The 15,072-nt window shown below is 41.6% G+C and overlaps 2 protein-coding genes across 2 annotated transcripts in view; one reads left to right on the top strand and one right to left on the bottom strand.

The window, feature by feature from the left end:
* LOC118422047 (TBC1 domain family member 13-like) overlaps positions 1-10,110 on the bottom strand; it is a 25,877-nt gene extending 15,767 nt beyond the window's left edge. Inside the window, exons 1-2 of the mRNA XM_035829552.1 lie at positions 10,094-10,110; positions 8,122-8,355 (exon numbers count right to left, since the gene is read on the bottom strand). Coding sequence (XP_035685445.1) covers positions 8,122-8,355; positions 10,094-10,110 — 251 coding nt within the window. The remainder of the gene's footprint in view (positions 1-8,121; positions 8,356-10,093) is intronic.
* A 2,704-nt stretch (positions 10,111-12,814) lies between these two features.
* LOC118421713 overlaps positions 12,815-15,072 on the top strand; it is a 55,434-nt gene continuing 53,176 nt past the window's right edge. Inside the window, exon 1 of the mRNA XM_035829191.1 lies at positions 12,815-12,991. The gene's annotated coding sequence lies outside the window, so the exon portion shown is untranslated. The remainder of the gene's footprint in view (positions 12,992-15,072) is intronic.

The raw sequence follows: 15,072 nt of genomic DNA, 5'->3' as shown, positions 1-15,072 counted from the left end.
TCCCAGATGGCACATAGTCTGCTGTGAGCAGGTGATTCTTCTGGACGTGGTGATTCTTCAAACAACCGTTGTTCAATTTTGACATGCTCAAATAATAATGGTGAGGATGGTACTTTGACAGCATAGATCACATAGTTCTACATTGTACATGGTGATGGTTCAGTACATGATGCAGTACATATATCGGATATTTGGTACAGGTGTTGTGTTGTCTGCAAATAGCATACAGATTTACAGTGTGATTTGGCACGGTTTTTCAGTTGTGTTGAGCAGGCAGATTTGTATGTTGATGTTACGCCGTATTTAATATGCATGAGCTTTGTAATTTTTTGATATGTTTCAGGTGATGTGTTGCCTACCGCTGGTTTAGCACTTGATGATGGTACTTGATGATGGTACATATCCTAATGATGATTTTTAACCTTATTTGCACAGATGGATGGCACGTTAAGTGTTACAACAGTGAGAATTTTTGTGTATGCTTAACTCGCAGATAATTTGTTCTCTGCATTGATGTTCATTGACTACAGTACCTTGGTTTACCTTTTATACAGTGGTGCAGATTATGTGTTGTTTGATGAGTAATTCCACAGATGTTGATAATGTTAAACCGCAGTTGATATGAGCACGGTAATGGTATGCCGTACGCTGAACGCCCAGAGAATGGTGAGGACGGTGGGGCAGATGAGCCTGGCAATGATTTACCTTTTATATGCCCATTTAGGAGTAGGGGTACCACTTGTGCTGGAGAGGAAGATCACTGAGATCAGTGTGTCGGGCAGGCCGATTATGTCCCGGCGATTTTATGCCGTCTTTTGTATGCCCATGGAGTGGTAAGGAATAACCACATGTGTTGGAGAGGAAGATCACTGAGATCAATGTGTTTGGCAGGCCGATTATGGCCCGGCGATTTTATGCAGTTTTTTGTACGCCTATGGCCATTGAGTGGTAAGGAATAACCACATGAGTTGGAGAGGAAGATCACTGATAATGTGTTTGGAAGGCCGATTATGGCCCGAAGATTTTATGCCATTTTTTATATGCCCGTGGAGTGGTAAGGAATACCTCATGTTTTGGAGAGGACAATTACTGAGATCAGCTATGTTTTGTTGTCAATGCCCAGAATGTGGTGTTTTATCCTTGTTTTGGCAGGACGTCATACCTGACAAGAGCTCGCATGGAGAAATGTGTACATGTATTGACCCATGAGTGGATAGATTTCATAGAACTTGGTAATTTAAATATTGCAATTGACATTATTCTGCATGCATCTATAAAACATTATTCATTGTGTTGAGTAAGTTAACAATTAGTTCTTTCACTATGATGTTGCTTCAGAATCTGCAATTCCAAGGTTCACGAACAGAAGGTCATGTTATCATCCTGAAGAGGAAGGTTGGGGTGATATCAGAGTGTTTGTTATTTTCTGCAATTTTGTTTTATATTGTACTTTTTTATTATGGACAGGTCAGCTTTCGCTGCAAGGATACCAGTCACAAGTTGCTTACACGTGAGCATGTATTTTGACAAGTTTGTTTTTGATTATGTAGATTTGACTACGGAGAAGTTATTTGTAAGATGATTGAGTAAGAATACCATTTTTGGTAGCAGTGGGGTATTTATTGTACTGTTGATTTAATCTGTAGATTTGTTTTTGAGAGAGAGTGAGTTTGAGGAATATGCCTATATACTTGGAAATTCAGCTATTTTTGCATGCTGATTTAGGAGCGTTTTAGACACTTGGCCATTAGGAAACACTTTGTTTCTGGTTGTATCAGAGTATTGAATCTCTGATGTACAGGTGGCAAGGTTTATCATTTTGGTATGATTTTTTTTGCAGGCACGCGGCCAGTAAATGAAGAAGTGATTTCTTGTTTGTTTGCACGAACATGTTTTCAATGTTTTTGTTTACATTGAAGGTGGAGTAAACAGTACAACAAGGTTTACATGTATTTAGATGATATTTTGTTGTAGTTTGTTTACAAGTGCAACAGCACAGCAGATATATGTTTAAGACAGCAATGTGTATTAATTGATATGGTTCGGTTTTGTGCTAATTTGATATTAACTATTATATTCCGTTCCACATGTTCTGAACGATTGACTTTGGAAGGACATGGATAGAATACAGCACCCATATCTGATGTCGTTAGCGGACAACTTGAGCTACCGTCGGTAGATGTGCCAACCAGAACTCGAGGGGACAGTGGAAGATTGTCCCTTTTCCAGCAGCGCTTTAATATGTTGCTTTGAATTGCTGAAAGTTATACAGAATACTGTTTCTCTTGTAGCGGTTGAGAAAGCTTTTTACAGTTTTAGGTGAGCGCAATTTTAGGCAGGATTCGTTTCACCTACAGTTAATAAGGTTGCGGGTAATACATTTAAACGTATGCAAGGGAAGGAGGAAAGAGGTGATAACACCAGTTTGGTTGTATAAGCTGATGGCTGTACATGGACACAAAGATGATTTGGATACTATGAGTACATTGACCTTGATTCTTGTCTCGTATGCAGGTTTCCTCAGGTTTGATGAAGCAATCAGCATATTTTGTTTGTAGATTAATTTGTCTTTATTCATTCCAGCAAAACTGATCAGTACAGATCTGAGAAGGTAATTCCTTTTGCCAGGACTGATTAGATTGCTTGCCCGGTTGCTATGTTGGAGAAGTATTGTAAGTTGTCACATTGACGTCACTTCAGATTTTTATCTCAGAGTCTTTAGGGGTCTAAGTAAGTCCAGATCCGGACTGTTGATGATGTTTCAGTTTTCGGTTGACATTTTTGAGAGCCGGCGGAGCCACTGCATCTGCGTATGCGGGAATCCCAGACAGAATGTTCAAAAGGCATTGAAAATGGACGAGAGAGGGACGGTTACATTACAGACATTTTAAGAGCGAGATTGGCAGTTTCTTTTTCTTTAGGTGTTTAGGTACTTGAATTGATGTTTCCCTTCTTTTCCCCTTCTTTGATCGATCGAAAAATAGATGCCGTGCCTGTAGCAGACGGCTCCCCCTAAACAGTGTGTGGTGTTTTACTGTGTTGGCATCTAGGGGAGGGGGTACGAGGTAGTTTAATGCAGAAAATACTAATTTCTAGCGTTTGACGAAGTCATTAGCGTGAAATTCACTTTCTGCATTAACACATTGTGTTTGAGTTATGCACAGGTGACTGTTGATTAGTGAGGACAGGTGGACAGCAGGTGCTGTGAGAAGACAAAAGGAGGACTGAAGGTTGATTCTTCATTCGAGGCCTTGCTTCCAGGCACGTCAGCTACTACGGAAGAACTTCTCGAGTTTATCGTTGTTTAATTTCAGCAAGAAATCCCAGAGGAGATATTGTTTGCACTGGGCTCTGGTGTACGTCCCCTATTTTTTTTGGCCTTTGTCATGGAAGGTTTTTTTGGGGGTTGCGTAGCCGGCAAACAATTTAGTCAGTTTGACTTGATCATTTCTTTTGAGTTCACATTTGTATCGACTGTTATTACAGTAATTTCGGAGTGTTTTCATGTAATGAAAGTTGTCTTTTGCAGCATGTTTCGATACATTATTGTGTATTCAGCGAAAGAAAAAATTGAGTTTTTCATTAAATTCCATACCGGACCGTGCCTGTAGCAGACGGCTCCCCCTAAACAGTGTGTGGTGTTTTACTGTGTTGGCATCTAGGGGAGGGGGTACGAGGTAGTTTAATGCAGAAAGAGTACCGCGTACGCGTACACGCTACTCATGTTTGGGTCATAGCGGCGGGGAAATCCGCGCCGTATCGCCCGAAAAACAGTGACTTTTGAGCAAATATACCGCGGAAATGTGGGCAGAAACCCCCCAAAATTCAATTCTTTGAGGGTCCTGGCTTAGCAAAGCCCCAATTTTCAGAAATAAAATAAACGTACCGTCCAAAATAAGAACGTACCGGGTGGATTGTGAGGCTGAAAAAAATAAACGTCCCGGTACGTTTATTTGGGACATGAGAGTAGTATTATTGTCAATTTTCAGTTCTTTTGCTGAACATTATCATAACCAACATATGCATTCACTCCATGCATTTAGCCCATGTTGGGCATGGGTATGCAATAAAGATCATTGTCATTGTCATTCATGATTGCTTGCAAATTACATATCATTCACACCAGTATTAAAGTGTCAATGTTTCATTCTGTATGTGGTCATACTTCTATAGTTGGTATTTTTCTGCTACATGTTTTTGCAAATGTATGTAATAAAATATTGTCATCATTCAATGAAGAAAAGAATGGTTCCTTTTCTCTTTTCAGGTTACAGGGTCATTTTGGATCTTTACTTTTTTACACAAATTACGAGCCAAAATATTAAGTGTGTGCAAATTGTGTACAACTTATTAATTAAGAAGAACATGTTCCAGATATAAATCATGTACATATATGTACCTATATATATCTATATATATATATATATATATATATATATATATATATATATATATATATATATTGTATCATTCCTGTTGCTTCCCTGTCAGGGCTCAAAATATTTTTTTCTGCATACCTGCACTGGTGCAGGTGACATTCAAAATTGCCTGCACCTGCCGAAATTTACCTGCACTCCATCTTTCTTTCCCCAAACAAAATGACAGCCGTCTCAAATTACAGATGAAGTAGTAGAAATCTTTTCTTGCATATTGTGGCTATGGTGCTGGTACAGAAAGATGGAAGCAAGGGATTTTAGATTTTCTGGTAAAAACATTTTGGAGAGTATGGATCAGACTAGAATATTAGTAGAAACTGTTTGGAAACAACTTTTGAAATACCTGCACAGCTCCAATTTTACCTGCACTAACCTGCATGATTATGCAGGTGGTATTTCGAGCCCTGCCTGTGTAGTCTTTTCTTATCTCTACTTCCTCCTTCCACACATGGCTGTGCACAGAAGTCATGAGTCATGCCCAACTTTTCAGTTTCATTTCCTCATCTGGGATCATGTGCAAACAGATGCCCTGGGCCACATGTACGTATAAAATGTAGCTTTATCTCTAAGCAGAAGTCAGAATAAAATGTTTTTTGGACTCCATTTAGACCTAGATCACTGTTTTGGCTTTTTTTTACCTTCACCAACAAGACGGTTATGTTATCTGTACTGTTCCATTTGTGTGAATCACAAGTAGTAATGTCAAAGTGTATATATATATATATAACTGTGTATATGGGTACAACAGTAATATTCAATAAGGCCCAAATGGATTGTATTAATTTTTGGTATATGGGTACTAGTAGGTTCTGATGATACCTTGAAATGATCAGATTTTGGGCCCCCTAGTGGCTTGTTACGGTACTGCAGTGGAACTTCTGGTTTGGACATCTGAAGTTCTGTACATGCTATGGTCATGATCTTGACTGGAAGAATTATGACTAGTAGCTCTTGTGAAAGTGGTATAGGTTCCATGGCCCCCTAGCAGTTTTTTTAGAACCGCAGGAGCCAGTTCAGTTTCAGACCTTGAAAGAGAACTACTCAAGAAGGATTGGGTTTGTATTCAACGCATTTAACATAAATACAGTACAAAATAAATTACGTAATACATCAAACAAAATTTTGAAAATGCAGTTGCTTGAATAATGGGGAATTACCCTGTAAGAGTTAGTTTCTTCCTGCTTATAATACAAGACGTGAGTTTAAAGTTTCAGAGGTACGAAAGCGTCCAAAACAAGTTGTCATGAGAATCATTGAGATGACATGTTATTTTAGGCCCAGGCGGTGCATTTTCCACATTCTAGCCACCGTCACTACACAATACACAATGGTAACTTTACATATAATTTACCTTCAAGGCTTCATAGAAAAACACATGCATAATTGAACCCACAAAACAGTTGGCTTTTACAGCTTCGCAGAAATTTTGAGCAATAAACCGCAAAACACAAGAAAAATTTTGGTTGCTGACGATTCCAAAATTGCCTATATTACCATAGGCGGTAGGCCATCGAGTTTTTGTTGAAATCAGTATTAGTGTGCTGTAATAAAAATCCGACTCTAATGAACTCAAAAGTGTATAGTCGTTCCACCATGGGATTCCCGAGAATCATACACTGTCTATATTAAACATACACTGTGTACTCGATCCACTGAAACATTCCCGAGAATCGTCATACACTTACACACACCGTACACTCGGCCCACGGAAAGATTCCCGAGAATCGTACACTTATACATACTGTGTACTTGGTCCACGGAAAGATTCCCGAGAATCGTACACTTGGCGGTTACACAAGGACACAAGCTGTCGATTCCAAAGAATCACACATACGAACGGTTGCCGAAATCACCCGAAGTTTGCCGAACACCGACTTCCGAACGCTTTGGTGTTAGGAACAATAATGAATAGGTAGGAAATGCAGTTTTAAAAGCCCTTGTTTTCGGCGAAATGCCTTAATGAAATAAAACACGTTGATATTTCTTATTATCTAGGTGTCACTTACTAGCCATGTAAGATTACTTGGGACACAACACCTAATAATAAAGAAGATATGCAACATTTTGTAAAGTCCGATTTCCGGGGAACAGCGTTACCAGCAGTACCATATCTGGCCGCTAGGGTCGCTGCTGCACAAGACTATTACATCATTGCTAGCCAATCAGACGAGAGACTCAGATTTCCCGCCAAAGTTTCGGTGAGCCAAGTACACACTGCGTATTTTATAGTGTAATAGTGTAGTGTATGATTCTCGGGAATCTTTTAGTGGACTGAGCACACAGTGATGTCAATGATTCTCGGAATTCTTTCAGAGTGAGTGTGTCAATGTATGATTCTGGGGACTATTTGAGTGGACCGAGTACACTGAGTGTGTGGTAGTCAGTGTGATTCTCAGGAATCTCTGTGGAACGAGTACACACTGTTTGAGTTCATAAAGTCTGATTTTAGTACGACAAAGTACATGTAATACTGATTTCAACAAATACTCGATGGCCTATCGCCTTTGGTCAAACCAGCCACGTAGAAAACTAGTCTCACGTAAAAGCCTAGAAGTCCCAAATCCACCATAGAACCGTGGTTCTAACTCACTTTTCCTGCTGGTCACCCCTATTGGTAACACTCTTGCTGGGTAGCATTTCCTACCCAGTCATTTATATGTAGTTAGTGAAGTTAGCCCCGTTGCCGGCGGTTCATCGGTTCGAGCAGGGCTTCGCGAACGCGTTCGAGCCAACTGCGAACTGTTCTACTCCCGTCGGCCTTTGCGTGAACTATCCCCGTGATCTAGAACGACGCAGCAAACGGAGCTCGGTGTACACAGTGCGTCTTTCAAGCTCAGCATCTTGTTTATTATTTGATTCAATGGACTGAGTACACAGTATGGCATTACTGTATACAGTGTGTGTTGAATATATATGTACAAAGATAGCAACAGCGATTTCAACAAAAACTCGATGGCCTATCGCCCATGATATTACGTGAAATGTTGCATACTTTGCTGTAGGGTTAATGTGAAGCCAGCAGGCTGAATCTAGTTCAGGGTCTCAATTAATTTAAGATCTAGCAGTTGTCTAAGATCTGGCAATGAAATATTTGAAACATCCATTTACTTAATTTTTTTCTGTTACAAAATTTATGAGTGTTGGCCTAAATGCACTTTGTTCCGCCATGTGCAATTTTTGAAACACCCACTCCACCCCCGCTACTGAAACGTACTGCCCCCTATCCTTGCAAGGACAAGATGTCCCCAACAAGTGTTCTCAAACTTGTCAAACCAGCCGAGACCACCAACAAACAAATTTTGAGGATCCGTTCCACTACTACGATCAAAATATGCACGCATGATGGTCGAGAAAATCGCACAATTGTTCAAAAACACACAATCTCGAAAAAGATTTTTACGGTCATAAAATTACAGAGTTCTGCACTTCGTCAAGATTTTCATTTCCGGGTGCCGCCTCACCGCCTTGCCGCGCTGGGCGAGAACAATTCCCGACCAGAGATCACCAAACCTCCCGGCGATTTGAGATCCGAAAATTCCCTAGTACACAAAATTCCTACACACCCTACCGTACGTATGTTTGAAACAGAAGTATGTACAGTTGTATGCATAACGTAGGATAGGAACAAAAGCGTCCAAGGCGTCGGAAATTGAATATTTTGGCAAACAAATACTTTCACTCTCACCTGTCTGTGCATGCACAACAGAGGCGACCACTGCCAGCAAAATGGCCACTCCCGCTTTGTCCCTCATGTTCTCCCGTCTTGGCAAGGCTTAAAACTATGGCCTCTTCCTCCGAAGTCTTGGCTAAAACTGAACAGAACTTCTGCTTTCTTGAGTTGCAGCGTCCGATCAAAAAGATTGAGTCACACCACAGCACGCCTCCTTCCTGGCTTCGGGGAAACAAATGGGGCGGACCGCTTCACCGCCGTGCGCTTCCGCCGGGCTAACTTAGTTGTGGACAGGAAGAAGGTAGTCCCTGCAACCTGTCGCTTGTCACGTGTCAATCAAACGTTAGACTATGTTGCAATCGTAAAAATGATCTACAGATGAAATAGAAGGAACAGAAAAAAGCTAAGATGTATTTCAAACGCTTGATTAGCCCATTGTTAGCTTTTGTACATACAACGGTTAGAATGACCCGAAAACGAGGTTGTCAGAAAATGGTATGATTTTCTTGGCAGTTTTTACCTCCATGAAATGTCATGGAGGTTACATTTTACCCAGCGTTTGTGTGTGTGTCTGTCTGTCTGTCTGTCTGTCAACAAGATAACTAGCCCACCAGAAAACCTCTCCACCGTGGGCGGTCCAAAGCGGAGACGTATCCGACCGGCCTATCGTGCTAAATCGGGGACAATACCTGTGTCAATCTCACAGTGCATTGCCATTGCGAGACTGACATGAATAACTATCCGACAGTTTGCCCGGTTGGCACGGAGGGGTGACTCAGCACAGATTGCGACCCTGGTTACAAGGGAGTAATCTCAGAATACACGCAGATTTACATGTCGGTATATGTCATAGCCTGTTAAGGGTCAGTTTGTTCTCCTCCTGGTAAAAGACGTAAAGGTGATTGTATCATTCTCTATATATGGAAGATTGTGAGATGGGGACCATTTCTTACGGGCGGACTAAAACTCGCAGATGGGTTGTGAGATTTGGTCCGACCTCCTGAATATTGCGGTATATATATAGTTCCGTAACCACTTCTGAAACATGTTGAAACGCAATGTTAAGGCTCAAAAAGTGATCTCCGACTTAATAAAAGTGATTACTATAACTTAATAAGCATTATAGGCTGATGCAGGTTCATGATTTATGAAGTGATTTGAAATGTGGCACGAAGATAAAGTCATATCTTCTTGAGACTGAAACATTTCAATTTATTGTTCAGAGGCCTTTTTTCCGTCTTTTTTTTTTTGGCGCATAATACGCTTTGGCTGGCCATTTCTTTTTGCACTGGATCGCTTGACTGCCAGCCCCAGAGAGCCTGCTATGGAGGCAAGTGGAAGGAGAGGGCTGGGCTCTGCCTTTTAATGCGGTGCAGACACAGTTGATAACAACCCACTGCCCCTATGTAGCCTTAACCCTATCCAGACCGCGCTTTTTGGGCCTTCCTGGGACCGGTCTGGTCATATTTTGGGCTGAAATCGTCTAAATATGAAATTTCCCCTATACTTAAATGTATTGAACAAAACAAGTCTTTTGTTGCCAATGACGATGACATTGACGTCTATATGACGTCAGAAAATGACGTCATTTGTCCGCCAACTTGGATCGACAAGCTTGAATTTTCTAAAATACGATTTTTTCCACATATAACCCCAATACCCAATAGAAATGGACTAAAAATGATCAAGTGATTGTGTTTTGTTAGAAAATAAAAGATTTTGACGGTATTTGAGAAAAAATAACACGCATTTATCGTTGAAAATGACATTGTCCGCCATCTTGGATTTTGACCCATGACGTCATCAAATTAGCATAAATTATGAATATTTAATTAGATATGTAACTTAAAATTACACAGGATGTTAATGATATAAATAAACAAGTTTGATCTAGCAATAAAACCATGAAATCAGCTACCTACGTTTATTCGCAGTTACGTCAAATTGATAATATAATCAATAGATTGTTATCAGGTAATGCACATACCTCTGGTCAAAATACATACCCGTGCCTTTTATTGCATAACTTGGCTCACCCGGCTAGACGCCTGGTAAATATTTGACCTGGTCCTACCTAATTTACCGCCTTGACTTGGCTTTGGATCCACAATTAGCTTGACATTTCTCTTGACACATACCTGCGTCAGTTCATTGTTTCTATATTGATTCGAAGTGTGTACACTAGGGCTGGGTATCGGTACATCGTACCGGTACAAAACCGTTTTTTCTTATTGGACCGGTCCAGGAAAACCGGACCTGAAAAAATTAGGTGGACCGGATGGTGGACCGATTAGAAAATTAAAAGATTATTTTATCAGGCATTCACACGTTTTGGCGCTTGCAGGTGGAAGAAAATAGCAAGAGTGAAGTAGAGTAGAATTTATAGTAATTTCTACCAAGTTTTAAGGCCAATCGCAGAGGTGCAGTTAGCGTTGTAGGATTTTAAAACGCCAGTGTAAGTCAAATGCTCCACCAAACAGATTTCTTTGTAGTGAAATGGACCATTGGTATGAGTCATACTGAATCAGGTCCAGGTTCAGGTCCGGACCTGGACCTGATCCTTTGGACCTGAACCGGACCTGGACCTGAATTTTCTGTGCCGGTAGCCACCCCTAGTGTACACCTTGATGGTGTTAACATGCTTACTGCATAACATGTATCGACTTGCTAGACCCTTGTGAATATTTAACCTAGCCCAACCCTACCGCCTTGACACCTGCGTCACTTAATGGGTCCTGTATTGACTCGAAGTGAGTACAAAAGTCAATGTGTCTGCTCGACGGTGTTTACAGTTGTTATTGTGTAAACGTGAAGGGGTTTTCCCAAGGTCGGTCGGCCTTCTCAGAAAGCTCATTTCAAACTTCAAGCAGATGTTGGGAGGTTAAATTTGTCACGTTTTTCCTAGCGCTACCGTTTTCTATCTTTCTCCAAGCAGAGGTTCGCCTCCGGCTGTTTTTTATGTGTTTTTGTTAATTTTTGACATTTTTTACATGAAAAAAAAAAACACGGTACAAAACAGAAAGCCCGACAAAAACGCCCCAAAACAAAAATAAAGAATCTATTGTTCTGTATACCACATTCTTTTTGTGAGGTCATATGTTCAACCTTCCTAACAACTTAGGTTTCAAAATGAAGGCAACTTTTTGAGGGGCCAACCTTTTTTTTCTTCGCATGCTCGCATCAGTTTGGGTATAATCAAATCAACATGGCCTAAACAATTAAAAGGGGCGAGCCAGGGGAAGCAACGGAGGATGATACTAGTATCTACATTACTGACTACGCTGGCTAAAAGAAGGAATAATTTGCCGGGGTAGTTTTACTACAAAAGGGTTTGAGTTGCCGCACTGGACTGACCCTCCCGGTCAATTATTCCTTTAACTGCCGAATTCTACGATCCATACACCTGTAAGAAGACCTGGTGAATGCTAGGGTGGTGCCCAGACCAAAGCACACGGTGCTTTTGAGAGCTGGCCATGCCAGTCAACTCTGGTCTGTTGTCTGTCTGGTGAGATCGGGAATCTGGGCCACTTGTACTGTTGCCATGGTTACTGTTGCTATGGTAACAACTATGAACAAAGAACAGGGATGACTCAGCTCATGTGGTAACTTATCAAATCTTGGCATTTCAAGGAAGTTAACCTGTGTGGCGAGACATGACGTAACCGGATCCCACGCCCTGAACTGGACCACATGAATGAACACGGAGCACTACCTGGCCATCTGAGAATGCTCGCCATCGACTTCTTCCAGGAAAAAGTTTCCAAACCATTCCTTTTGCGGGGGAGGGCTCCTTCTGACCAATCGAATACCCCAAGCTCAACACTGTACACATCAACGTGTCATGTTACATGTATTGCATCATCTGACCAAGAAAATCAGCCGGACAATATATACTACTTCACTACTACTACTTGCTACTACCGTGATTGCACATAACGTGACAATGCAGCTATAATTATAATACAAAGAAGCTTCACTGGAAAAGTACAGTGACTTTACATCAACTAATAACTACAACATAGAACTACAGAATCTTAGAATTCTACTTATTAAACAATAAAAGCTAAACGTACGTAAATCTCTGACATCAATATATTTTTAATGAATAAAGCAATATTTTATTTATCTACTTATTTTTGCGTTATGACAAAATCTGCTTGTGGTAGCGAATCTCTTGAAATCTGTTGTGCTTAAACAAATAGATGAGATTGACTTATTACGTAAGACATTATGACAAAGTGGAAAAGCATCATTTTCACTATACTTTGGACAAAATGGGCAAAACCTTTGGTCAGTGAACATTGTGGTATCTTCTTGCATAGAACTATACTTAATTTATGACTGTTTATTCTCAACTAGTGTGTTATCGCTTTACAAATTTCATAGTTATTTTTATCATAAGATTTTTCTTCTGTCTACATGATGTACATGAAGATCGTTATCATGAAACCAAGGTGTCTGTTTCCAAACCCGTTTTTCTTGTCGTCACCTTCTATCACAAACTTATGTTGAACCCCGCAGTTTTCATTGTCAGAAGAGAAACATTGAATTGTATGGTCTTCTGTGTACCTAAGGTGTTCCTGTACATACCATTGTCATCAGAAACATTCCAAACCGCTTATTTCAGCTCATTTAGTGGAAACCCGGAAGTGAGGTACCTCACATGTTTAAAAAGGGGCGTGGCTTAGATTGAAGTTTGTGACAAATCCCTCCGCGCGGTGATCCGGCCCGAAACTTGCACAGTCCGATACGAAGAACCCGCGAATTTGCACGACGATCGGTGAGGTCAGAGACGCCGAGACCACACCTTCCACTTTTGTTCTCAAGACACTTTCAAGACTTCCTCGTGCGAGGGTTTAAGACTTCTTTAGTCCATTTCTTGAAGGTAAGAAACATCAAAGATGTTTGAATTTCCCTCTTCAGTGCGGGATTCCAGCACTGTGCTGTTTTGCTGGTGTGTAGACTGTAGTGATCAGATGGTTGATAGTTATCGTATGTTTTGATAGCATTTATGAGCGATCTAAACAGTCAGCCACGGTATATTCTAGTTCCCGTAATAGCTGAACTATGTAGAAAACATAGTTTAGAAATGTAGCCTTTAAAAACATCAAAGATTATAAGTTTTGTGAGCAAAAGTTGGGCTCAAATCTTCTACGGGTCTCTACGGGGTGGGCAGCGAGGCGCTGAACCCTATCGGGGGAGATTCGGTAACGCTGTGGGGTGGGAGTGCCATTTATTTGTTTCCGGGTGGGTCGCATGTCTCCGGTCACATATATGCAAATGAGAATGCCGTCACAACTATGGAAAGCGTCAAGGAAAGAGACAACGCCCAGTGGCCACAACTATCGGTACCAGCATCATTCATGCAACAGACATGTATAAAGGTGTATAACGTGTATACAGCTTCTCCTTGTACATTATTGACTACGTTGTCTGTCACCATTCATTTCCACCACTACCCCCTATTCCCATCACTGCCCACCCATATCCACTCATTCCCACTCATTTCCACCAATACTCACCAATACACACCCATACCCACCCATACCCACCCATTCCCACCCATACCCACCCATTCCCACCCATACCCACCCATTCCCACCCATTCCCACCCAGGTATCAGGACAACTCGGCACCTGGGACGACTCGGCACCTAGCCAAGTGGGAAAACTTGGCACCAAAAATATGACATAAAATTGTGAAGGTTTGTGAGAAATGCAAGATGTTTAACTGCAAAACATTTCTCTCACTGCGATAACTTGTAAGTCATACAGTCGGCACAATTTACGGACATTTTGAGGCTCTGAACGTCACTTCAAGGTACGTTAACTTTGAACGGCCGAGGCTCTGTCTATATCAGATCGGTCATCTCAACGCGTTTTTGAAACCTACAAACAGTTGTAATTTATGACCAACAAAATATATTGAACTGCTTATTACATCTATTTTCATTTGTACTAACTTGCAAACACGGTGATATAGAAGAGAAGTAGAGTGACATCGTGAAAGAACGCCGATATAACAACTAAAAAATGGCGTCGCCGGCGCGGCCCGCAACATGTTTTGGGGATCTTGTATCCTAAAAATTTGTATCCAAAACGTTACCTCGTGGGGTGAGATTGATTCGTACATTCTTATGTCACTTCTTATGCTGCCGGAATGATAGGATTATTATTCTTCGAGTGCAAAATATAAAAGTTATGTGCCGAGTAAGTATGGTGTCGACTAGGGCCGAGTTGTCTCAGGTGCCGAGTCGTCTCGAAACCTCCCACCCATTACCACCAATACCCACCCATTCCCACCAATACCCACCCATTCCCACCAATACCCACCCATTCCCACCAATACCCAGCCATTAACAACCCATTCCCACCAATACCCACCCATTCCAACCAATACCCACCCATTACCACACATTCCCACCAATACCCACCCATTCCCACCACTACCCACCCATTCCCACCACTACCCACCCATTCCCACCCATTCCCACCAATACCCACCCATTCCCACCACTACCCACCCATTCCCACCACGTACCCCCATTCCCACCCATTCCCACCAATACCCACCCATTACCACCAATACCCACCCATTACCACCAATACCCGCCCATTCCACCCAATACCCACCCATTCCCACCAATACCCAGCCATTAACAACCCATTCCGACCCATTCCCACCCATTCCCACCCATACCCACACATACACGTCTCTCTAGGTGTCTCTAGATAGTCACCCCCCCCTCGAGAACTTCATACACTAGCAGCGCATTAAGCTATCAAATCTGTGTAATGGCCTTTGCTATTGGACAAAAGGGGGAGGATGTGCCTGACGAGAGCGGAAATGCTCGGTTGGTTGGACGATTACACCGTTAATGTGTTAGAAGGTTCCTCCAGGGAACTCACGTGTCTACCGACGCATCAACGTTTCGCTGCGTAAACGGCATGGAAAACTCAGCGCCAC

This window comes from Branchiostoma floridae, chromosome 8 (assembly GCF_000003815.2).
Source record: "Branchiostoma floridae strain S238N-H82 chromosome 8, Bfl_VNyyK, whole genome shotgun sequence".
Classification (NCBI taxonomy): Eukaryota; Metazoa; Chordata; class Leptocardii; order Amphioxiformes; family Branchiostomatidae; genus Branchiostoma; species Branchiostoma floridae.
The sequence above is the reverse complement of the archived record's forward strand: the minus strand, read 5'-3'. Positions and strand labels throughout refer to the sequence as shown.